Source organism: Hyperolius riggenbachi, chromosome 1 (genome assembly GCF_040937935.1).
Source record: "Hyperolius riggenbachi isolate aHypRig1 chromosome 1, aHypRig1.pri, whole genome shotgun sequence".
Lineage (NCBI taxonomy): Eukaryota > Metazoa > Chordata > Amphibia > Anura > Hyperoliidae > Hyperolius > Hyperolius riggenbachi.
The window spans coordinates 236249613-236276453 of NC_090646.1; the positions used below are offsets into that span (position 1 = coordinate 236249613).

At 43.1% G+C, this 26841-nt stretch overlaps 1 protein-coding gene across 1 annotated transcript in view; it reads right to left on the bottom strand.

The window, feature by feature from the left end:
* Nucleotides 1–26841, bottom strand: part of BANK1 (B cell scaffold protein with ankyrin repeats 1) — a 69036-nt gene that overhangs the window by 15477 nt on the left and 26718 nt on the right. The window contains exons 2-5 of the mRNA XM_068231616.1: nucleotides 25717–25770; nucleotides 9501–9682; nucleotides 7434–7485; nucleotides 2266–2295 (exon numbers count right to left, since the gene is read on the bottom strand). Coding sequence (XP_068087717.1) covers nucleotides 2266–2295; nucleotides 7434–7485; nucleotides 9501–9682; nucleotides 25717–25770 — 318 coding nt within the window. The remainder of the gene's footprint in view (nucleotides 1–2265; nucleotides 2296–7433; nucleotides 7486–9500; nucleotides 9683–25716; nucleotides 25771–26841) is intronic.

Here is a 26841-nt window from a genome sequence, read left to right on the forward strand (position 1 = left end):
GTAAGGATGTGAAAATACAGAACACCTATAGACACTCACGGCAGTCTAAGGGTAAATACACTTCTAAAGTTCCACAATGCTATAAGCTGAACTTTTTGTTATGCGTAAACCAGACAGCATTGATATGAAGGAATTTAATATAATTAATACAAAGGTCTAGTAAGCAATGACTACTAGAAGCATCAGCAAAGTCTCACGTGTGACATGGCCCTAGGTTGCATGGGTTATTTTTCATTTTCTTTGTTACTTAAAAGATTATTGAAGCATTGAAGGAAACACAAGCATAATTAAAAACAGATACAGAATAACATATTATTAATTATCTTGTTACTTAATTTCATTAACAATATGTCTCCTTTTTAATCTACTATATAGTATACTATGAATTTCTGTAGAAAAATAAATTCTTTCCATTCCTGCTATGACAGTTTATAGGTAAGAGTTTAGGTGGCACCTATATTTAAACAAGTGGTGATCTCGTGACAGATTGCCTCTTTGTTTATCAGCAGGTTACCGCTATCAGATTGGTTTATATTTAAAGGTTTTGATTTTTTAAAGCAGCATTATTGCCCTAAAGCTTTATTAACACAAGTGGAGTCTCAGATCCCAAAGTGATTCCATTCATTTCCATTACATTGGTGGAACTCACTTTTTAGTGGCAACCTGTGACAATAACGATAATATAAATATTTTACAATTTTTAAAACATTTTTTTTTTAAGTTAATTTTTTAACACCTTTCCCTTCATGCAGGCAGGTATTGTCCAAAACAAGAAGCTGTGAGTATGGGGCTTTGTCACTTAACCTTCCTGGCGGTAAGCCCGAGCTGAGCTCGGGCTATGCCGCCGGAAGGCACCGCTCAGGCCCCGCTGGGCCGATTTGCATAATTTTTTTTTGCTGCACGCAGCTAGCACTTTGCTAGCTGCGTGCAGTGCCCAATCGCCGCCGCTACCCACCGATCCGCTGCTATCCGTCACACCGCAGCCGCCCCCCCCCCCAGACCCCGTGCGCTGCCTGGCCAATCAGTGCCAGGCAGCTCTATGGGGTGGATCGGAATCCCCTTTGATGTCACGACGTCGATGACGTCAGTGACGTCATCCCGCCCCGTCGCCATGGCAACGGGGGAGGCCCTCCAGGAGATCCCGTTCTTTGAACGGGATCTCCTGATCGCCGATCGCCGGAGGCGATCGGAGGGGCTGGGGGGATGCCGCTGAGCAGCGGCTATCATGTAGCAAGACTTTGTCTCGCTACATGAAAAAAAAAAAAAATAAATAAAAAAAAAAAGATTTGCTGCCCCCTGGCGGATTTTTAGCAAACCGCCAGGAGGGTTAAATAATACCAGCCCACATGTTTTTTGACACTGTGAGTACTTTGCAAGAGAGGGGTGGAAAACCTTCCCCCCTACCCTTTTCCAATGTCAAATACAATGCTCACCTCTGGTGCTCTTGAGGAGGAGGGGCAAATACCCCCACACATGTCAGGTTGAGGGAAGCCTCTGGATAGTCCAGAGGCTTCACATGTCCTCCTTGACCCCACCCATGCTGTGCATGGACCCTTGGAATTCGACATGAGCGTACATTAACAGTTTAAAGGGTCTTATATAGAAACACCTTGGGCCATATGCAATTATCTTTTTCACCTGACTTTTCTCCTAGGAGATAATTTTTCATCTTCAAATTAAAATAACTTTCCAGCACTTTTTAACTAAAAAAGTACCAAAAAGTAAATGAAAAAGTACTATCAAAATTATTTTGAGCATTTTCTTGCTTTCTGGTGGCTTAAAAGGCATTTTATTGACAAATTTAAAAATATCACCTAGGAGAAAACTCAGGTGAAAAAGTGAATTGCATAATGGCCCCATCTAATATATTCCATACGATCCGCACCATCCAAGATAAATACTTTATTAGCTCAATTAAAACATCATAAACAGATTAAAATCCAAAAGTGGGTCTGTGCATTGTGATGACGCACAGGCGTTTCGGGCCGTAGCAGGTCCTTTATCAAATCATGACCAGCTGGGCATATTTCCATTGGTGCAGTAGGCTCTCACTACTATATAATAGCCCCTTCTAGGTTGGGCTAAGCCCTATTCTTCTACATCTGTTTGCATCTGCTTTATGAATATGCAGAACTATTAGACTTCACTTTGGGCTAAAACATTTCAAATACTTTTTACATTGTGTATTTAGTTATTAAGCTGCATTTGTTCAGATTTTAACTACATTTTTAAAAATTCAATGTATTGAATTGTAAGAGTACTTACGAGTTGGCTGGTGAACAATGGTGAGTTTATCTGTTAAAATAGAAAGAAACAAAATTATTAGAAGGCATTGGGCTCTATTCATAAAACATTTGCGGAAAAAAAACCTTGAAGGGAAAACACTGCATCGGTATTTTAGACTTTTGTGTGCTAATTCATAAAAAAGTTTACACTTGCAATAAAAGATCAGGAAATTCCTGCACTAAACTAGCGGTGCTGCCTGAGTTGATACATTTTCTCTGTGCAGAGACAGAGTTACAATAGAAGAGGCAGCCCCAACTTCCCTTTAGGTGTGCATTTTTTTTAAACTGCCTCTACTTGCCCTGAATCTTCTCTGAATCTGTCTATTAGTCTTTCTAAACAATCTATTTAATTGCCGCAGCTTAGAAGAACTTCAAGAAATGTTACACATGCAGGCTTTCTGATGTGAAATTTATCTGAAAACAGGTACCCAAGAGGTTAAAAAAACACAGCCTGGGTATTCTGGAAAGCCTTTTTTGTTCCCTCCTCTCTGCTGCTGCCTGGGAGGTCTGTCTCCATTAGCTTGCCTGTTATCCGCTGGCTTATCTTCTTTTCTAAACAGTCGGTATTCTCCTTTCCCATTCTGCATGCTCTAATCTTTATGAATTGACATGTAGTGACATGTGTTGTGATAATCACTGCATAAGGCGGTAATTTCCAACACTGCTTGGGAATGTCAGCTTTTCATGCGGAAACAGCTTTTATGAATGGACACTTTGCTAAATGGTCGGTAAAGTCAGCTGTTTTGAGCATTACCGTATGTGGGAATGCTTTATGAATAGAGGCCATTGTCAGAAAGAATGTCTGTGCAGGTTCACAGTATCTAGAGCATATAGAGCATGGTATACTGTATCTAAAGAAAAAGCAAGATATGTTTTACCCAAACTCATCATTCTATTAAATGTTTCAGCACTGTTACAAAAGACTTCTTCAGTTCTCTGAAGTGAAGGAAGGAATACCAGGACACTCACATTTACAGATACTCCACCAACTCTGGGAAACATAAAGGTACGAATACAGTAGGAAAATAAGCACATACTGATGCATTCCTTGACTACAAGAATGTGTTCTGTTGCTTTGGGATGCAAGGAGTTACAACTGCAATGTCCATGATGTAGCTTCCAGCAGGTGGAGTAAGGAGCAATGCACTTGGCCATCTCTGTTGCTTAAAGGTCCAGTATGCTTAAAGGTCCAGTATGCATGCTTTTTAAGTGACCTCAGGGAACAGATTTGCACACACTGGATACGCAGCCGAAATCGTCCCACATGGTCAGACTAAACAGGTGGTTTTTCAGTTTTGATTTAAACATGTCCAGGGTTGGAACTGTGTTGCTTAAGTTTGGCAAGGCATTCCAAAGGGTAGGGGCAGCATGACAGAAAGCTCTGGCTCCAAAGGTTTTTGGTTGGACTTTGGGGGTGGTCAAATGATTGGATCCTTTTGACTCAATAAGCAAATCATTCAGGTATCTGGGGCCTAAGTCATGTAGGGATTTGAATGTTCACTTGCTAATTTTTAAAAGGATCCTCCATTTTATGGGTAGCCAGTGGAGTGAGCAAAGGATTGGTGTTATGTGGCAATGGTGAGGTTTGGTGTGTTAACAGGCTACCCTTTATGCTCTGTCAGCCAGGAAGGAGGAGGACCATTGGAGGACTAAACCATTAATGCCACAGTACTCTTGCAGCCTGTAAAGCAAGATTTCATGATCAACTGTATCAAAAGCAGCTGAGAGATCAAGCAGTATGAGAATGGAACACTCGCCTCTGTCTCTGTCTCTGACCATGAGCAGGTAATTACAAATTTGGACAAGGGCTGTTTCACAGCTGTGGTGCTTCTTGAAGACAAATTGTAGGGGGTAAAAGATGTTGTTACTTGAGAGTCTGGCTTTAAGTTGGAGATACACAACTTTTTCAATAACTTTTCCCAGAGAGGGGAGGTTGGAGACAGGTGTGTAGCTGCTCAGAATATCCGGATCTAGGGATGGTTTCATGAGTAGTGGCCTGATGATTGCTTCTTTCAGACAAGTAGGAAATATCCCTGCTTGCAAGGAACAGTTACTTTTTTGTAAAATGCTGGCCTAAACAGATCAGGGAATTTCAACATAAACAGTGGTGGGCCAGGGTCCAAGGTGCAGGTAGACTGGCAAAGGTTTAAAAGGATGTTTGAGATGTCCAGAAGCCGCCTGGAGCAGGAGGAACGATGGACAGTTGAGTACACTCCACTGCAACACTATGCAAGAGCCCGCAGGGAGCACCAGATGAGGGGGAGATCTGGGTGTCCTGCCAGTCAGCTATGCACTACGGTAACAGTAGTTACATAGATTTTTAATAGATTTCAAGGTGTTTTTACAAATGCCGGTTTGGGTAGCCCTAAACATTTAAAGCAAACTTGAACTAAAAATAAACTGATGAAAAAGTCAATTAAATGTATAGTCCTAATCTTAAAAAACAACTTCCCTTAAATCCTTAAAGTCTTATTTGGTTTTTAAAAACTTAAAACTTACATTTTATACAAATCTCATCTTGAACGATTGACCTTTTTATTTATTCCCCTCACTCCAACATATCTCTCTACCATGCAAGAGTTTTATTATCTGTAGTTAGTTATCAGTGACAGTTATACTACAGTCTGACACAAGTCCACCTGAAGAGAAAGTGCCATTTACGTACCTGAATTCTTAACCTTTACAGTGATGAAAAGAAGATGATAGGCTGGTTCTACAGTGGCTTGCAAAAGTATTCGGCCTCCTTGAAGTTTTCCACATTTTGTCATATTACTGCCACAAACATGTATCAATTTCATTGGAATTTCAAGTGAAAAACCAATACAAAGTGGTGTACACGTGAGAAGTGGAACGAAAATCATACATGATTCCAAACATTTTTTTACAAATAAATAACTGCAAAATGGGGTGTGCATAATTATTCAGCCCCCCGAGTCAATATTTTGTAGAACCACCTTTTGCTGCAATTACAGCTGCCAGACTTTTAGGGTATGTCTCTACCAGCTTTGCACATCTAGAGACTGCAATTCTTGCCCATTCTTCTTTGCAAAACAGCTCCAGCTCAGTCAGATTAGATGGACAGCGTTTGTGAACAGCAGTTTTTAGATCTTGCCACAGATTCTCTATTGGATTTAGATCTGGACTTTGACTGGGCCATTCTAACACATGGATATGTTTTGTTTTAAACCATTCCATTGTTGCCCTGGCTTTATGTTTAGGGTCGTTGTCCTGCTGGAAGGTGAACCTCCGCCCCAGTCTCAAGTCTTTTGCAAGAGGTTTTCTTTCAAGATTGCCCTGTATTTGGCTCCATCCATCTTCCCATCAACTCTGAACAGCTTCCCTGTTCCTGCTGAAGAGAAGCACCTCCAGAGCATGATGCTGCCACCACCATATTTGACAGTGGGGATGGTGTGTTCAGAGAGATGTGCAGTGTAGGTTTTCCGCCACACATAGCGTTTTGCATTTTGGCCCAAAAGTTCCATTTTGGTCTCATCTGACCAGAGCACCTTCTTCCACATGTTTGCTGTGTCCCCCATGTGGCTTGTGGCAAACTGCAAACAGAACTTCTTAAGCTTTTCTGTTAACAATGGCTTTCTTCTTGCCACTCTTCCATAAAGGCCAACTTTGTGCAGTGCACGACTAATAGCTGTCCTATGGACAGATTCCCCCACCTGAGCTGTATATCTCTGCAGCTCGTCCAGAGTCACCATGGGCCTCTTGACTGCATTTCTGATCAGCGCTCTCCTTGTTCGGCCTGTGAGTTTAGGTGGACGGCCTTGTCTTGGTAGGTTTACAGTTGTGCCATACTCCTTCCATTTCTGAATGATCGCTTGATTAGTGCTTCGTGGGATGTTCAAGGCTTTGGAAATCTTTTTTTGTAGCCTAAGCCTGCTTTAAATTTCTCAATAACTTGATCCCTGACCTGTCTGGTGTGTTCTTTGGACTTCATGGTGTTGTTGCTCCCAATATTCTCTTAGACAACCTCTGAGGCCGTCACAGAGCAGCTGTATTTGTACTGACATTAGATTACACACAGGTGCTATTTAGTCATTAGCACTCATCAGGCAATGTCTATAGGCAACTGACTGCACTCAGACCAAAGGGGGCTGAATAATTATGCACACCCCACTTTGCAGTTATTTATTTGTAAAAATGTTAGGAATCATGTATGATTTTCGTTCCACTTCTCACGTGTACACCACTTTGTATTGGTCTTTCACTTGGAATTCCAGTAAAATTGATTCATGTTTGTGGCAGTAATGTGACAAAATGTGGAAAACTTCAAGGGGGACGAATACTTTTGCAAGCCACTGTATGTAGGCTTTGGACTTTACATAGAGATGTTTATCTCATTCTGTCACATGTCAGTTCAAGTACCCTTTAAGGCACACCTGAACTAAAAATAATTATTAGAGCTGGCCATACCAAGTAGTTCTTCATTGCTTCCATACCCTTGGTGTCCCCTCAGCTTAACTGGCCTCCCCTCTCCCCGACCATAGCTCCAACTGAGGATGCATGCTCTTTCCTTTTCATATGCTCCTGAATGGCTGAGCATAACAGACATGAGCTTTCTGGGCATGTGATGTTCGGATATATTTGTAACTGCACATGGGCAGGGCATTCACAGCTAGGCTTCAGCACACAGCCATGGGGGAGTATGCATGAATAGGGTAGGGCATGCATGCAAGTGCATTGGGAATGCTCCCTTCATGTGAGAATGAGGGGAAAGGGGGGAAAAGCAGGGAGACAGAAGAAAGACCAGCTAACTGAGGGATAGATATAAAAGGACACTCAAGTAAAGGTATGGCCAGCTGTGATGTTTATTTTTAGTTCTGGTATGCATCAAAGCCCCTGTGATGAGTTTGTAGTCCCTTTTCTTTGCTTCTGTGCTGGTAGTTGTGGCATTGTGGTGTAGAATATTAATAACACCCACATAGACAAGTACCTCCTTTTTGATTCTCATCAGTCACTGAGAAACAAACATGGCATTACAAGAATCTCCTTTATGCATCAGAGCTGAAGACATTACTCTGCAGGTCTGCGAAAACATTTTCTAACACACAGATATGTGTCCAGTTGAATTATGGAAGGGTGGTACTAAATAAACCTACTTGTATATTTTCAATTTTTCTTTTTTTGAGTGCTTACCATCATCTGGTTTATCTCCAATAATATTGTCGCGGAGCTTCTGTAACTTTTTCTAATTAAGAAAAAAAGGATAAACTTGTTAAAAATGTAGAACACACTTCAGTCTTAATACCATTTATACTTATAACTTAAAGTAAGACAAATACTCGAAAGAAAAAAGGCAAATTCAATTAATGGGTTCAGATCACATAGTCCAAATGACCATAAAGTTATCTTTTGGTGGACTTATGAGTCATATCTACAAAGTAGTTCATTTTGAGGATTTGTAGATTTGGGCACCACTGCTCATCTACAGCACTTTCAGCACTGGCAGTATGGTGCTGGAGTTGGCTGAAGATTAGCAGAGGGGCATATGATTGAAGTGTAGATTGGGAAATGGGCACTACTGATGTAGACAAGAACTGATAAAAGATGAGTCTAGTGGGTTAATGCCAATAGCATGCAAGTAAGTAGGGAGGCTTGCCGGCATCTTTGTATAGATCCTTTTTGCGAAGTGCTTCAGTAAAGAATAAAGGAAATGCTGAGAATCCCCCATGAGGAGATGGACTAGGAAGGAAAACCTTTCAGAACTGACCGATTTTTATCACCTGTAAATGTCAGGAATACAGGGGAAAAGTAATTTACAGTGCTTTTTACTTTCAATAGTGATCCTTTAAGGGAATTCAGAAAGGGGTTTAGGTTAAGGGGAGTGATTAGGGGGGATTCGTTGGTTTGGGATTGCGGAAGTGAGAATCTACACCCTACTTGCCACTCTCTATCTTTGATGCAGGGGAGATCCTATGCCGTGGCTTTCCGCAGTCCCGAGCTGATTGCTGTTCGCTGTGCCCGCAGAATCGGATGTCATATGACAACCAAGCTTCTGCCTCTTTCATTGGCTCCTTATCAGGTGATCACTGTGAGCCAATCACAGTGATCACTGAACAGTGGAGTGAAAAAAAAGGCTCTGGTCCTTAAGGGCCCAGAGTCTTACAGTCTGAAATAAGTTAAAAGTTAGGCATCAGAAAAGTGATATTGTTAAGGGGGTTTGTTTAGGTCATGGATCAGGAAAGGTACACAACAAGGGAACCTACTGGTTTAGATAAGGCATTCGGAAGGGTATTTTCATTAGAGAGATTTGTTATTGTTTGTCAAATGGTGTGGGAAGGAATGAAAATGGCGTGGGAAGGAATGAAAATGATGTGGGAAGGAATAAAAAAAGAAGCCCACCATGGCTGAGATAAAAGCCACATAGCCGAGCCTCATGCTAACGCTGATCCCAGCTGTGCTGCCCGTATTTGAGGTTGTCATATAAAGCAGTCTAATACTTACCAATGTTTTCAATGTCGATAAGACATCTGTTGGTGTGTGTTACTCAATAATTGCTAAAATGCTAAAACTGGGACACTATGAGGCTGATTTACTGAAAAACCTAAAAGGAAATCAGGCCTCCTATAAAAATAAGTGTGCCCATGTGACCTGCAATGCCATCTCAGAGATCCGCAAAGTAATCTGCAGTCACTGCTAGCAATGGCTGTGCTTTCTCTACAAAAGAAACACACAGTTATGCTTTGTGAACATTTCCCCAGATACATTTGTCAGGAAAAAATGTATAAATCAGCACTGTGAGCTGAACTAATAATAACATTTGTTAATTAAAGGGAAAAAAAACCCAGCATGACTAATTAACTCTTTACTTATCAAGCAGACTTATATTCCTCAGGGAATCTGGAGTCACTCCTATGTGATATTAGCCTAGCTGGTTCATTATGTTAGGGTGTACACTGCAAACGTGTGCATTGTTTCTGTAATTATTTCAGTGAGCCGTGCGTGGCACCATGAGCAGCCTGTATGGCTCTGGATACACAGTATATTGCAGTTGCTCACTGATTTTGTACACTATTGCTGCTCATCTGCAGGGCACAGAGCCAGTTTAAGCAGCACAGGGTTCCTGGGCAAAGGTATCCTGTGGGCCTCCTCCCAGCAAAGTCAGCCCCGGGTTGTGTACCCCTGACTGCTCCCCATTGTAGCTTGTTTTTTTTTTACCATTAAACTAGAACAGAACATTGTTAAATGAATGTAAGTCTGTACCTGCTGTAGGAGATCTAGCCCACTCTTTTCAGTTTGCCACTGTTGGAATTTCTGGATAGCTTCATCCATGGTGATAATTCCCAGTTTTACCTTCTCCTGTAACATTATAAGCTCATCTTGTCCGCTGGGCACAGAGGGCTTAGGTGTAACATGACTTTCACGTCTTGTCATTAGTGTCCTGTCTGCCACCACAACAAATAATAATATAAGGGTAAGGATATCATAACCAAATGCGTCAGCTGCACAGACAAATCAGCCAGATGCACAGTATGAATACACTCACATGCACATAAAAAGACTGAGATTTTAACTGTAAAGCAGAAATAGACCATGGGTTTTGTGTGTTATATCCGGAGGTATTCCTCTTCCTTTTTTGGAAAAAAATATATTAAAAAATACTTATTGTGATCATACCATGCATGATCACATTGCCACAACCAGCCTCTCTAAATATATAGTCATTGCACAGTAATTGTAAGTTAAGAATCCTTACACGTCTGTCCAGACTCCAGACCCAGCAAATATTTTAGAGGGGCCTTCATCCCATAATCATGGGGGATGTTGATGTTCTGAGATTCAAAATACACAGTGGCAAGAAAGAGGTTCCCACAGGTGCAGGGTCAATGGCAGCCAAAAATCAGACCTTAAGGCTAGTTTCACACCAGGACGTTGCGTTTTAGGGGACGTTATGGTCGCATAACGTGCCCCTAACGCAACGCCTGGTGCTCTCTAAGTTGGACATCAGAGTGAGCCGCGTTGTGCAGCTCACTCTGGCGTCCGTGATGCCGTGATGCGTACTCTTGGACGCATGCGGCATCACGTGGTCCCGCCCGGCCAATCGCCGCACAGAGCGGCCGCTCCAGGAAGTAAACACTGCACGTCACTGAGTGCAGTGAATATTAATTAGCCATGTGCTTGGCCGCTCTCCGCTCCTCCCCAACATTACTGCGCATGTCCAAGCAGTCTAACGCGGCTCTGCCGCTTACAAAGTACTGCATGCAGTACGTTGTGTAATGGCGCAGCGTTACTGTGTAACGCAACGTGGGCACTGTGAACAGCTCATTGATTTTTCATTGCTGTGCGGTGGGGTGCGTTACAGGCTGCACTAACGTGCGCCTGTAACGTCCCACTGTGAAACCAGCCTTAGGGCTTGTTCACACTATGAGCGTTTGTGTATTTTTCTAAGCGCTGGCGATTTCAGAAATCGCCCTAAAAGCATTTGTGCAATGATTCCCTATGAGAGTGTTCACATATGAGCGGTTTGATTGCTTTCCACTCGCAAAAGCGCTGCCTGTACCATTTTCTGAGCACTTTGGCTCAATGGAAGGTATAGGGAAATCGAAAAGCGATTTAAAACGCGATTTGTATAGCGATTTCCTGAGGGCTTTTATGAATAAATACATTGTATTTATTCATTTTCTGGTGAAAGAGTTTACTTCCTGACTAACGTCAGGAAGGGAAAAAATGAATCGCTCTGCAAAAGCAATTAGAAAGCGCAAAGCGCAGGGAAAAGCACTTACAAAACTCTCAATAAATCACTCAGCTTGCGATAACGCTGGCTATTTATAATGTGAACAGGGCCTTACTTCACTGACATGCTTCAATTGGAATTACACTCAAAAGTACATTTTTGCTGTAATGTATTAAACAGTAAAAAACTAATAAGAAACACTATAAGACTGCTCTGATGTTATTTGAATTCATATTTACGCCTTTCTGAAGCTAATCGATATCATTGCTGGCTGCAGGACAATTTATCAGATTGACTCTGAGTTGTAATTCAGAATCAGAATCACTTTATTTTGCCAAGTACAACGAGAGAAAGAGAACAGAGAGAGAGAGAAAGGTAGACAGAAAGTTAAGAGAAAGAGAGTAGAAACAGAGAAGGAGAGAAAAAAAAAACGAGAGGGAGGGAAAAGTCCTCCTGGAGTTGTGGTAGAGATCGGGTTGGCTACTGGCATCCCCGTCTTGCAGCCAGGGATGGTGTAGTCGGTCGACGGTGGGAGGCAGGCAGCAACACCTCAGTCGATTGGCAGTCAGAGTGTGGCAGTCATCAGCTATACCCACGTGGTGGGCTTCCAAGTCGAGTGGGACAGCACTGGCCTGCGGCTTAGTGTGGGGCCAGATGATCGTCACTGGCCTGCCGTTTAGTGTGGGGCCAGAGAATAGGCACTGGCCTGCAGCTTAGTGTGGGGCAAGAGGACCGTCACTGGCCTGCAGTTTGGTGTGGGGCCAGGGGATAGGCACTGGCCTGTGGCATAGAGTTGGCCAAGGGATAGGCACTGGCCTGTGGCATAGAGTGGAGCCAGTGGGTGGCATTAGCCTGCAGCTTTGTGGGGGATCGGCACAGTTCTGCAGCTCAGAGTAGGGCAACACTGACCTGCCAGCGGTGGGGCCTCAGCAGCCTAAAGTGATCCGTGGGTGATGGTGCAGAGTGGATCCAGGCAGCCTAAAGTTATCCAAGGGTGATGGTGCAGTGTGGATCCAGGCGTTACCGCGGCTTAAGACTGTCGGCTGATGCTGTCGGTAGTGATGGAGAGCTGGGTTCCCGCATGCTGTGCTGGACTGCCGACGAGGCAGTGGCAGTGGAGTGGCGGCAGCTAGGACCGGGATTCCTCAGAGGCCGCTCGGACCAGCACCACAAGTCTCCTGTCTGCGCGGTGTCCCAGTCAGCGGCGATGGAGTGCTAGAGCAGCGGCAGGAGGGACTGTGATTCTGTAACGATTGTGGAACTTTCTCCATGATCAGCGCACAACGCGTGCGCTGACACGGCGGAAATCCTCCACAAGCGTATATTTGCAGGCACCCAGCAAAAGGTGCTACGCACCCGTAGAGGGAAAATTCCTGTTGGCAGATGGCGCTGGGGAGTGCAGAGGAACCAATCCTCTGTACCTCCACAAATGCCAGAAAGGAATTGTACGAAGCGCAGAACGCAATCGCAAGAGAGGCGATTGCGAATGAGACGAGCAAAGGGACAGGTTGTATGTGTGTGCGCCAACCTAGTCGCCACCCCACGACAGTGCACACACAACAGCAGATATGAAACAGGAACGCGATCGCGAGAGGTGCGATCGCCAGACGTGACACAAGGCAGATCAGAACAGAATACGAGGTTAGCAAAGGCACAGCAAATCATACAATGAGGAGGTGCAGAAAATAACAAACGTTAGCTAACCGCGAACACTGCACTCATTCGCAACAATGCACGCGGTTATGCGCGGTCTCCACGTGATAAGCACAATAGAGACAAGCACGCCTAACTAACCATTAACAGACAAACATGAAACAGAGGACGCGAGCGCTTGCTTAACGGTTACCTCACCGAGCCTCCAGCAAGCGTAGCATACAAGACAGACACACGAAAACAGGGACAAGCGAGAGATAGGATCCACAGCACTAGCGGAAAGTGGCTAGCGCGATCCCAGGAGACAGAACAGAAGGATCCACAGCGCTAGCGAAAAGTGGCTAGCGCGATCCCAGGAGACAGAACAGAAGGATCCACAGCGCTAGCGAAAAGTGGCTAGCGCGATCCAAAGAGACAGATCAGAAGAGATAGCTGGTAGCAACCGCTGCACCAGCTATACTCCAAGAACAGAGATCAGAACCATTTCCTGTCGACCACAGTTGGGACAGGACAATGGAAACAGAACAAACAAACAGATAAACAATCCTAACTGCACTAGGGAAAACCTGCCTAGCGCAGATTCAGGAATTACTCTAAGCTACATAGGACGAAATCCTTATAAACAGCCAAGCATTGTGGGACACACATAGTACTTATAGTACACGCCTCCAATGAATGTGGCCAGGCAATTTGCATGACAACGTATGCAAATTCCTCAGCAAGCACAAGCTGCAAAACTGACAGAAGCTCTTCTTTCCAGAGTCCTGCAGCATGCAAACCTACACAATGGTCAAAAAGCTGCCTGCCTGCACAGGCAGCTGAGCAAATCATCACAGTACCCCCCCCCCCTCCAGGGTCGAATTCCAGACGACCCTCAAAAGTGCTATTAGCAACAGACTCAAACTGAAGACTCATGAAGGTCGGGACAGCCCGACAAAGTCCAATTCCAGAGTCAGTCCACCCGAAACCGACCTCATCGGAAACAGAAGCCACCGAAACATGCCCATCAGCACTACAAGTCTCAGCGTAACACCCATCAGGACTGTGGATACCAGAGAAGAAGCCACCGAAACCCTCCAGACAATACCCACCACCTTCCAAGGAGCGTCCGAAAATACCAAATCTGCCACAAAACCTGTTTGAAGTGTCCCTTACAACACAAAAGCCACCATTGATCTTATCCAGGGTACCAAGCAAAATTTCTCCCGGAATCTCCCAGAACCTTTTGAAGCTCCACAGAGATCCCAAGAGGGCAGAACAATCACCAGGCTCACATGGAGAACTATCAAGAACCCCTATGGAACCAATGACAATTCCAGACTCAGAATTACAAGGACACCCATCAAGATCAAGACTTTCAGGGACCACTTCTGGGCATGCAAGCAGGCAGGCTAAATCAGAACATGTCTCCACCGAGGAAGCATCTGAGTATGCTGGTAACCGAGGCACACTTGGGGCTTGATTCACCAAGCGGTGCAAAGTGTTTGCACGCTGGTGAAAAGGCCCTTATCACGCCTAAACTCACTTTAGGCATGATAAGAAGAAACTCGCGCGAAGTTGCCGCGCGTACGCGCGTAAGTGCGCGCGCAGCACCCGACGCTTCGCGCGAAGCTCCCATTAAACCCTATGGGACTTTGCGCGCGCGCTCACTTCGCGCGAAGAGCAGGAAAAAGCGGTGAAAAGGTCATCACGCCTAAAGTCTTTTAGGCGTGATAACTGGGTTATCACCGCTTTGTGAATCAAGCCCGAGGGCTTTCTGGGTCACAGAGTACATTGGGGTACACCAGCACAGGAGAAACCTCAGGACATGTTGGGGAACTGCCAACCTCAGAGTCCGACACGAGGAAACCAAAACCAGGACCGGGCAGAAAATCATCACGAGCAATGGTCTCAAGCACTGGACTTTCAAAAGAAGACTCGGATTCAAATTCGGAAATTTCTGTGACTGCAATATCATCATTGACTACACATGACTGAAGCTCCACCAGAGCTGAAAAGGTAGCCAGCAAGGCAGCAATGCCTACGGAAGAGGGCAACACCTCAGAAGGACTTGGGGGGCAGGAGACATCTCCTACAAGTTCTGCACCCTTTAGGAGGAACTCGGAGACCTCCAGAACATCAAACAAGACCTCAGGAACATCCTTTTTCAAGTTTTCTAAGAAGGATTCTGTACTATCCATGTTACAGGGCAAAACTGGAACTTTATTTTGTGAACAGGGCAGATGTCCCAGGGAAGGTTCCACCATAAACTGAGACTGAATTTCATCATCATGAGCGGAATGTACAGGAATATTCACTGAACCACACACTGACTCCCTAACTTTAATCTCGCTGCACCCAGAATTCTGCGTAGCAGTCAAACTAGCTTGCAACTCCAAAACTGCAGAAAAACAGGTGAGTATAGTGGCAATACCCAGACGAGCCTCTAGGGACACTGCATGGGATTCTAAGCAAGGCCACATTGACTCATCCAGAGTACAGGGTGCAGAATCAGCACTTCCCTCAGAGCAAGAAAGGGACTCACAAATGTCAGCGTGATTGGACATCATATTGTTATTCATGGTACAGGGCAGGCTCAGAGAAACTCTCTCTGGACCCAGCAACAATGTTTCAGAGTCAGATTCTCAAAACCGAAGCGCTGTCTCACTCTTAGATTCGGCCAACAATGTAAAATCTGAGGAGCCAGGACGCAAAACCTGCGAATCAAAAATCACTTTAGGTTGTGAAACTGACGCTTCCATAGCGCAAACCTCCGCGATCTGCGGAGCAGACTGCAAGGCATCTAGGACCAAAACGCTGGAGCAACTGTCCCCAGGCAACGGGCCCTTACAGGTGAGAACAGGGTGAGACAGAGACTCATTTGCAGAAGAAATAGCGACATCAACAGGATAAACTTTATTAGGCACATTAATTTTACTTTTGACGCTGTACAGTCGAGAAACTTTTCCCATAGCAGGGTCACAGATGGAAGATCTCAAAGATCTGTTTCTAAATGACAAAGGATCCCACACATCCTTGAGGAAACTGGCAGACTCATGCCGATCACAATCTGCAGGAACATCCGAGAAACAGGCATCAGATCGCACAGATTCAAACTGCACACTGTCAGGAGAGAATCCTTCAGGATTCGCACAGGAATCAACCACAGCAGCATACTCATTCATTTCAGATTGCACAAAGTCAAGACTCTCATGCTTTACCCCAGAAAGACAGGAACAAACATCCGACAACGATGTCTCTTTATTGGAATCAATTGGTTGGTGTGTGCGCAACTCATCCAAAATCGTCTGCCACACATAAATCACCAGATCCACATCATCCTTGTCACATTCATCGGAATCAATCAGAAGGTACATTGAATCGAGACAAGCATTCAAGACATTTTCGCTTTTTGCGATGTAAAAATCGCAAAAGGCTTTCTAATCAAAATCGAATTGCTCCAGCAAGGCCCCAACATCCCAGGAAGCAAATGGGGGTTCAAACAGGCCAGTATCCAGATAATCGCCATATGGGTGGAGTTCAGGAACAAGAACAGATTTTTTAACTGCTTTAATATAGTGTGCGATCCTACCTATAGCAGGATCCACATAAGCTTTGGATTGGGACAAAAAACCTGGAGATTGAGCAACATCATTATACACATCATTAGGGAGTGTTTTATTCAGATGCTTGCACTTTTTAGTTTTTCCCTTTTTTGCAACTTTGCATGTCTGCTGTTTAAAACCTGAAGTGGCAACAGACACATTGAACTGATTGTCATACTGAAAAGTTTTGCATGGAAGGGAAAGATCAGCTGACTTATCAGCAGCTACACACTCAATCAGAACAGGTGGTAAGCCAGGCAGTTTAAACCAGTGAGAGAATATCACTACAAGAAACTGATACAGATTATCATTCCAAGAATTGTTTTTTAGCACATCATATGCCCAGGTGAACAAATCGTTTTTTAAGAGCACATAGGCAAACAGAAGAGCCGATGTGGACGGATCAGAAATCTGAAAGGTGGGATTCAGGCAAAACCTCACACATTCAGAAAGAAATTCCGCCTTGGTCTCTGAATTTAGCCTTTTAAAGCTCTTAAAGACACAGGACCCAAACTCGACAAAATCGTACAAATCGGAATTTCCGTCTACACTGGGGTTTTGGGTTGGGCTGTTCATACTGTAACGATTGTGGAACTTTCTCCGTGATCAGCGCACAACGCGTGCGCTGACACGGCAGAAATCTTCCACAAGCGTATATTTGCAGGCACCTAGCAAAAGGTGCTACGCACCCGTAGAGGGAAAATTCCTGTTGGGAGATGGCGCTGGGGAGTGCAGAGGAACCAATCCTCTGTACCTCCACAAATGCCACACAGGAATTGTACGAAGCGCAGAACGCAATCGCAAGAGAGGCGATTGCGAATGAGACGAGCAAAGGGACAGGTTGTATGTGTGTGCACCAACCTAGTCGCCACCCCGCGACAGTGCACACACAACAGCAGATATGAAACAGGAACGCGATCGCGAGAGGTGCGATCGCCAGACGTGACACAAGGCAGATCAGAACAGAATACGAGGTTAGCAAAGGCACAGCAAATCATACAATGAGGAGATGCAGAAAATAAAAAAACGCTAGCTAACCGCGAACACCGCACTCATTCGCAACAGTGCACGCGGTTATGCGCGGTCTCCACGTGATAAGCACAATAGAGACAAGCATGCCTAACTAACCATTAACAGACAAACATGAAACAGAGGACGCGAGCGCTTGCTTAACGGTTACCTCACCGAGCCTCCAGCAAGCGTAGCAGACAAGACAGACACACGAAAACAGGGACAAGCAAGAGATAGGATCCACAGCACTAGCGGAAAGTGGGTAGCGCGATCCCAGGAGACAGAACAGAAGGATCCACAGCGCTAGCGAAAAGTGGCTAGCGCGATCCCAGGAGACAGAACAGAAGGATCCACAGCGCTAGCGAAAAGTGGCTAGCGCGATCCAAAGAGACAGATCAGAAGAGATAGCTGGTAGCAACCGCTGCACCAGCTATACTCCAAGAACAGAGATCAGAACCATTTCCTGTCGACCACCGTTGGGACAGGAAAATGGAAACAGAACAAACAAACAAACAGATAAACAATCCTAACTGCACTAGGGAAAACCTGCCTAGCGCAGATTCAGGAATTACTCTAAGCTGATCTTCAAACAGAGAGTAAGGCTGACACCCCACCAGGAGTGTTACATAGGACGAAATCCTTATGAACAGCCAAGCATTGTGGGACACACATAGTACTTATAGTACACGCCTCCAATGAATGTGGCCAGGCAATTTGCATGACAACGTATGCAAATTCCTCAGCAAGCACAAGCTGCAAAACTGACAGAAGCTCTTCTTTCCAGAGTCCTGCAGCATGCAAACCTACACAATGGTCAAAAAACTGCCTGCCTGCACAGGCAGCTGAGCAAATCATCACAGTACCCCCCCTCCAGGGTCAAATGGAAATCATCACAGATTCATCCAGAGCAGATGCATATACAGGCTGTGTTCCAGGCAGCGGTGGTGAAGAGTCCCCAGGCAGCAGCAGTGAAGCAGCCAGCAGAGGTCGTCAGCTGAGCTGACCACGTGGTGAGACGGATTTCAGGGCAAGTGCCGTTTTGCCAGAGCCCCGTCAGCCGAAGTGTCTCCCATCTGCCCGATGGTGTGGCAGAGGTGGAGGGAGACTACCCCAGGCAGTTTTTAGCCGTTGGTCCAGGGGGAAAAGGGGTGAAAAAGAAAGATGTGGACTGGAGCCCCATGGCCATGGCTACCCCAGCAGGCGCCATCTTGATCTTGATTAAGAAAATTAAGTAATTAAGTAAATAGCTAGCAAATAAAGGAGAAAAAGTCATCTGCTGTGCTTATCCCTGAATGCAGCAGGAAGTTTTCTACCTGGTTTATGCTTCCCCAAAAATCTGATAATGCTAGCCGATACACCAAAAGTATCAATTAGCAGATAAAAGAGGTAAAAAGCTTGAGTTTTAACTCTTCCAGTACCTTAAAAACCAGTCAGATACTGTAGTTTTCACTGTATAACCACTTTAAGAGAGCTTTTTGCGAAGGAATGCCTACAAACCTCAATGAAATAAAACAATGCCATAAAGAAGAGTAAGCCAAAAGTCCTCCGCAGTGAGGTATGAGTCTGATAACGTTATCCAGAAAACAATTACTTCTGTTATTGCCATTAAATGTTTTAAGCAAGTCTAAAGTGTAAATTTAAAAAAAATCAATGCGTCAGAGACTGCTCCCTTCTGCCGCTGTGAGAGTTTTCAGCAATCTTCAGGAGCCCGAGTGCTCCCAAAGATGGCCACTCCATACTGCTCATGCACGAGCACGCATTCTCACACACTTGCACATGCGCAGTTGGAGCGTCTGTCTTCGGGAGCACTCAGGTTCCCCAGAAGATTGCCTAAAGCCTCCCGCAGTTTAAGAAATGAACGGTCTCCGACACAACAGGTGAACGGGGTATCCAGCGCTGGAATGCAGGGGACTGTAGGAGGAACGGGAAGGCTCTATAGGTCCCAGAGCCTTCCCTTTCTTAGTTGAGTATCTTTTTTTAATTTACGCTTCAAACTCTCTTTAATCATGCGTGTACTTTGTTTTTGACACATGGCTTCATCAATTTTTTCAAATAAATAATTAAAAATGAAATTGGTTTTGTGTTCTTTCACTCCTAAGGTTAGAGTTAAATAATTCTAATACATTTATAACCCGGTCGGTAAAACCTTACAATTTAAAGAGGGGCAAAACATGTGTTTTTCACATGACTGTAAGCAATGGAAAACACAATACAATTCTGTGATCAAAATCAGTGATAGCAATTAATGATGTCTTCTTCAGTTGTCTCTCTGTAGAGCAGTAGCAGCAATATCACCAACAGTAATAATAGATGAAAATATAGATTTTTTGTGGTATGGTGTTCATTATAAACGAGGTTGAAGATATTGATTGCCAATGACTTCTTTGATTTTGCATCACCTCTAAGCTTTTCCAAGAATTCTTCCATCAGTTGCATCTATGTATAATTATCCCTTGGCAGTTTGATGTGTTAGGCAGGGTCATGACCTTGTAGCACACTGCAGCAGATATGTCTCTTCAAGACAGACCCCACAAGCAGGTTATGGGTCAAACGTACCTCAAACACAAAATTAGATAACATCTGACAAAATACAATGTTCTGTGCTTGTCGTCTTGAGATCAAAATAAAGAACTGAGTTAAAGTCAAATAAGATTTCTTAACCTGACCTTACTGTTCACTGGAATTTTACTGTAAACCATAAAAAGGTTGGTGCAATGAGATGTGCTGCAATCTCTTGCCATGCAAAACAGATGTAACGTGATAGTAAAATGGAGGCAAATGGACAGCATCACAAAACAAATCATGTTAAAATGTAATTTTTTAAAGGGTATTTAAAGTGTCAAGGCAGTTCTTTCTTACTACTCAAAAGATGGAGTTTGTTTGTTCTCTGCTAGTTTCTTTACTTTAACACATTGCATGCCGACATTCCCTGGTTCCTTAAAGAGACACTGAAGCAAAATAAAAAAATATGATTTAATGAATTGGTTGTGTAGTATGGGTAATTACTAGAACATTAGTAGCAAAGAAAATATTCTCATATTTTATTTTTAGTTATATCGTTTTTTTTTATAACATTGCACCATTCTCTAATAATTGCAGTTTACACACTACTACTTTTAAATGATTTTACAGAACAGGCTAGTGAAATTTTGAACTGTTTTCTACAGAAAAAAAACAATAGAGTGCCAGACACTTGCGATAACAAGCTTCAGAAGACAAAGCTCTCTGTGACTTTCAAAGTCGTGGAGCTCAATGGCTCTTTTGCATAGATAACAACTGGAGTTTCTTAGCTCTTCTTGTACTGGAAACAATATTAGATTTATGTCTCTGCTCCTAATGTTTTATTTCTTAACTGTACTACACATACAAGCATTATATCATAATTTTTTTTCGCTTCAGTGTCTCTTTAAGGACTTGAACCTCTTTTTCATTGTATTACTTCCTGATCACTGTGATTGGCTCACAGTGATCAGGAGACCAGGAGACAGTGAAAACAGCTCCTGACCGATAGAAGGGAGCATGACTGTCACACGACAGCTGAAATTACTTTCTCTCGGAGCAGCGAACGGCTGGGGACTACAGTAAGCCGCGACTAGAAAACCACACTGCATCAGAGTTAGAGAGCCACAGATTCTACTATAAAGGGGAAAATATATAAAGGTGAAATAATAAAGATTAGACCCCCTTCTTCTGTCACTACATGAAGCATCACCATCTACTGCTTTGATTTGATACAAAACATTTTCACTGCTGGTGTGCACATGCTATTGCGACCACACGGTTACTATTTTATTGTTCTAGCCTAAGCAATATTTACTGTGGTCTACCATGACTAAAGACAGACTTGTAAAGTTTTGCCACTTAATAGCAGACAGCGTGTAGTAAATCCAGGCCAGAGTTGCTGGATCATTTAGGTTCTCCACTCTTCTCCAGTTAGTGTAATAGGCATTAAAGGTTAGCAATAGATCAGTTAATGTTACTGTATATTCACACAGTTCAACTCACCATCACAGATGAGAACATAATCACTTACAAGTTCTCATTGTTCTTTTCTCATGATTCAGTTACAGTATATGTGGGAGGTGCTCTTTTTTGTAAAAAAATTAGGTCAGCTTAGGGAAAATGATTTAATTTGTCCCGTTTGGGTAAGTTAACAATTTGCTTATGTGAGCAAAGGCTCAACCATCTGAGCAATACCAGCCCATATGGTTCATAACATTGAGGGGTTGTAAATCCTACCCACCTTGCAAAGGGGCTTATCAACACTTACAGTGCCCAGCGGATGGTTGGATAACTTCTCCCACTAATATGGCCTTAAGACCCATGACGTCTAATGGTGATATCTAGAACCCTCCGTTCGATAAAGGGCTCCTAGATATTTGCCCCTCAGGTGGAATGAGTAGAGGGGTATCTTATTATTTTTTTTACTAGTACTTACCTTTTTCCACAAATGGCTAACTGTATAAACAAACCAGCACCTTAACCTTTTCTGGGCATAGCTAGTTAAAAACTATGCCCTGTTTGTGGCCACTTATCCCTGTCAGGGAATAGATTCCAACTATTCCCCGCTGTGCACTGCCAATGTTCCCTTCGCTCTTGCAATGCAGTGATGCTGCAGCCCGCTCGCTTTGCTGTCATAGTGAGAGCTCCGTATTCTGTTTTGGTACCAATTTCATTGGCGCCTGACCCTGTGAATACTGTGAGCAAGTCACAGCAATCACAGATCCTTAAGAGGCCAGAACCACCTAGTCCTGAGGAGGTTAAAAATATTTTAAATTCTATGTTGTCATAACTCAAGTTATACTTGACTAGACCCATTGGTCAAGTTATACTCTTGGGTAATTTGTTTCAAGTCATAACTTAAGTTGTTTGCGCTATCCCAAACTTTGTGATATTCCAGAGTTTTCTGTAAAACTTGCTTATAGACTTCATGACACCCAATCTGCAAAGCAAAACAGTCACTCACCTGGGCTTACCACCACCTCTTTCTTAGCACCAGAAGTGTAGATATGCCACCTGTCTTTGACATCAGATAATAGTACTTTAGAAAGGGAAAGGATTCCCTGCATTTCTTTCAGCTAGCCCAGGCATGGGCAAACTTGGCCCTCCAGCTGTTAAGGAACTACAAATCCCACAATGCATTGCAAGAGTCTTACAGCCACAGTCATGACTCATAAAGGCAAATGCATTGTGGGACTTGTCGTTCCTTAACAGCTGGAGGGCCAAGTTTTCCCATGCCTGAGCTAGCCCCTTGTTGTCTAGAACCATGTGGGCTGGTATTGTTTCTGCAGCAGAATTCCATGCTTGCATACTCAGCTATTCTGTCCAATAACACTGCAATAACTGCAATATGAACTTGTATACCTAGTGGCGCTGCTGAAATAGCAATGCAATCCTAATAAAGTGAAAATGATTGGGGAATGGGGATAATAACAGTTCTTAACATAATGCCTGGTCATGCTTGCCTTCATTTTCAGGCAGTCTGTGACCTGAATATAATTTATGTGTAACTAGTAGATCTAAGCCAGTTTAAAAACGGGCTCTAGGTCTCTCTCACCACCGCCACTGCCGAATGTCAGCATGTGCGAGCGTGCACCCGCCGCACAACCGCCACAGGCATGCGCGTGCCCGTTGCATGCACTGGCACCTGCCCACCCCCTGGCCCCGTCCTCCTCCTGTCCCAACAGCTAAACATGCAGAGTAGTCAAAACACTCAGGGCACATGGACAGGAGTATGACGCAGGGAAATTTATGGTTTTATTACGTAGGATAATTTATGAAAATGTATAGTGAATTAGTAATAAAGGCTACATTAATTATTAGCGGTAGATGCAAGATAACTATAAACACACACACACTTGCACGCACGCATGCACACACTTAGAAAGTATAGGCTTAGAATATACTATATAGACCTATGTATTTCTACATTATTTACAGTTCTTATTTTGCTAAAGTAAAAGTATCCCTGCATGGTTCTTTACACCCACCATTGCTCGTCACAAATGAGGCAAAATGAAGTATGAAGTATTCTGTCATTATGAAGTATCTTACCTTACACCACAAGGACCTTGCGAAAACTGGCTTGACATACTGACAAGAAGCTTGATGTTATCAACCATTAAAATAATTTTTAAGCAAAGCTTTTTCTGTCTCAGACCTTCATAATTTTGTAAAACTTCTCATTTGAGATTTCAAGTGACATTTATTTTTTCCATGGCCTTTCTGTAGTGAGCCACCATTGTAGCCATGGATTTAAAGTCTAATTAATGATGAGCAAGTCTTATATGAAATGCAGATGTCAAGAAAGCTCTGGAGGTACATGCCAACAGCTAGAAGGGCTAGAAGTTTATTCTAACGTCCATGAACATTTATTTCACAATATGAACTATGCAGTAATAGTGCAAGAGAGAAGCAAACAGGTTATAGCATTCAAGAGTATTTACCATATACAAGAAATTAGTTTAAAGAATAACTAAAGCCAAATAGATGGAGCCTGTAATGGCAGGTTCTGTCTGAATAATGGAGTATTGGGAGGGTCGTGGGTAAAACACCCACCTTTCCTGATGTCTTCTCTTTAGACAGGTGATACCTGGTGATTTTTTTTCAAAGTCGCTGTCAAGGCTCTGGCCCCGTCCACCTGCATGGCCGCAACCTGCCCCCAACTCTGTAGCCATTGCTTGATTGGTCGCTGCCGAGCTGGGGACGGGCTGCAGCCATGCAGGGAGAGGTTTCTAAAGACCTTTGGCAGTCTTCAGAAACATGGTCACCACCGCACTGCCAAGGAGGAGGGCAGAGCGTCTTCTCTGACCCAAAGACATCAGGACAGGTAAGTATTTATCCCTGTGACTCCCCCATAATGATTTAATGCAGGCAGAGTCTGCCATTACAGGCTCTATCTATTTTAACCTCAAGTACTTTTTAAAAACTTTTGCAGGTGAATATCACAGAACGTATGTCCTTAAAGTACACCTGTGACTTAAAAAAAACAAAACCTCAGGAGGTGGAAGCCTCTGGATCCTAAAGAGGCTTCCCCCATTCTCCTCAGCCAGTCCGATCAAGTGCTGGTGCGAGCGAAAAAGTAGCCACAAAAATATTTACATTGGACTGCCTGCAGAGGCGCAGTAGCTGCATTCTGCTCGGCCTGCGGCGGAAATAGCCAAACCCGATCAGGTCCGCTCAACTACACAGGCACTGACTGCCCACGCCTACGCAGTACAGCAGACCCGATTGAGATTGGCTATTTCCACCGGAGCTTGAGTGGAAAGCCGCTAGTGCAACTGCATGCAGTGGGTTTTTAGGGAGTGCCAGCCCTGGATCACATCTGCTGAGGAAAATGGGGGAAGGATCCAGAGCCTTCTCCCTCCCGAGGTAAGTAACCCAAGGGGCACCTTTTTTCTTTCAAGATCACTTTAAAGTGAATCTTAAGTGAAAATAAACTGATGATGAGATAGACATTTGTTTCTAACCTTTTACTCCTAGAAATTACTTTTAGAAATCCCACAGTTTTATGTTATTGTAATTTTTTTCTAAAACCGCCCCCCTGGATTTATTATTTTTTTCTCAGCTCAATGACAGTCTGTCATGTGTCTCACAGGGCTCAAATATTGGCTTTTTAATCTCTACCCTGCTCACTTAATCCCAGTTCTCTGCCAGGAAAGTGTTTATGGCTGTAATTCCTAATCAGTGAGGGATGCGATAGTCCACCTGAGTCCTGACTGGAGAAAAACTGAGAAATGCATAGCTGAATATTAACTCTCAGACAGGGAAGGAAAAGAAAGATCACAGCATAGGTATTTGTTTGCTCGCCACTGTACATACACATGTCTGTATAGCATCATGTCATATGTCACTTAAGGTTCCCATTAAATGAAACAAATTTGGAAATGCTTCTCACTCCCGCTTTCCTTTGGTTAGTTTTGTTCTTTTAGAACAGCTATAACAATTTGTAAACATCACTTAAAGGAAACTCATGGTGAAAACAAACTGATGAGACAATTGTATCTAGCCCCCTTCTCCTGATAATGATTTTATTTTTAGAATGTCACAGTTTGATTTTCTTTTCAAAAGCTTGAAGGGTAGATTTAATGTTGTATTGTCTCATATAAATGATACAATACAATATTACAAATTATGCACCACCTACCTAACCCCTTAACATGATACCAACCAGAAGGTAAAATGTTAACAGCGTTTTGTAGTCTTAAAATTAGTATTTAGCAATCTACCTTCTTAAAATCATTTTTAAATGAAACATTCCCTTTTCACAAAATATGAGCAAAACCAAATTTTCTCTGTCTGTCTGACTATCTATCTATCTATCTATCTATCTATATATATATATATTTATATATATATATTTTGCCATATTACATTTTGCATTGTTAATTATGAGATAAGGCTTCTAGAACAACATTTCTTTTTTTTTTCAGTACAATCTGCAATTTCTGTTTGTTAGTACTTCCCTAGAAATGGAGAAGAAAGATCACAATCTCACCTTGATAAAGGCCAGTGTCATATATTTTTTTCTCTTCTGCCTTTTGACGAAACACTGTAGAAATAAAAAATACTGCTGCTAAAACAGTTTTGATATTCTATACATACAGTATTTTATAATGTGGGATGATTCAACAGTCATTGAGTTTTCTCCCTTGGATAGCTACTTGGATAGATACAAATAAAGAAGGTCTCATCACAAATACGGTCAGTACTCAGTCATGTAATGTCCTTTTTCTTTGCTCAGCCAGCGATATACTGTACTGTGCACAGGTTATCTGCAAATATTTATGTACATGTGAATTTTTTGTCTCAACTTGTATCATGCTTCACATACTCATATGATAAATAGTTGATCTGCTCTTATTTTCTTGTTAAAGCTTTTTAGTATACTTGCCTTTTATCCAAAGAATCTAGTGGTTGTTTTCACCTTATGGATAAGCTATGCCCTTAAAGAGAATCTGTACTGTAAAGTTCTTACAATAAAAAGCATACCATTCTATTCATTATGTTCTCCTGGGCCCCTCTGTGCTGTTTTTTCCACTCCCTGCTGCAATCCTGGCTTGTAATTGCCATTTTTATGCAGTGTTTACAAACAAAAGATATAGAAAGTGATAGGCTGAGAGTAGCTCAGTGTGTGAGTCATACAGCGTGTGCAAGGGGCCTGGAGAGGGTGTGTATAGCTTCTATGCAATCACAAGCAGCACAGCACATTCCAGCCTGACTGCCTTAGCCCGACAGACCCGACAGAGGAGAGAAGATTAGATCATATAACAGAGATAACACAGCCACTGTGCAACTAGGAAAGGCTGCAGTAAGACAGACCAGATTAGAACAGCTATAGGAACTCATAGGATAAAAAAAAATAAGGATGAAAATGTTGTTACAGAGTGGAAAAAAAATGATGTATGACATAATGAATTGTATGTGTGGTACGGATAATTCATAGAACATGAGTAGCATAGAAAAGTGTCTCATATTTTTATTTTTAGTTATATAGCTTTTTTTTCTATAACAATGCATCATTCTCTAATATTTGCAGTTTACAAACTATACTCTGTGTTTTAAACTTTGATACAGTGCAATAAAGTTCAAAGGTTCATTAGCTCTGCAGCAAAACCTTAAA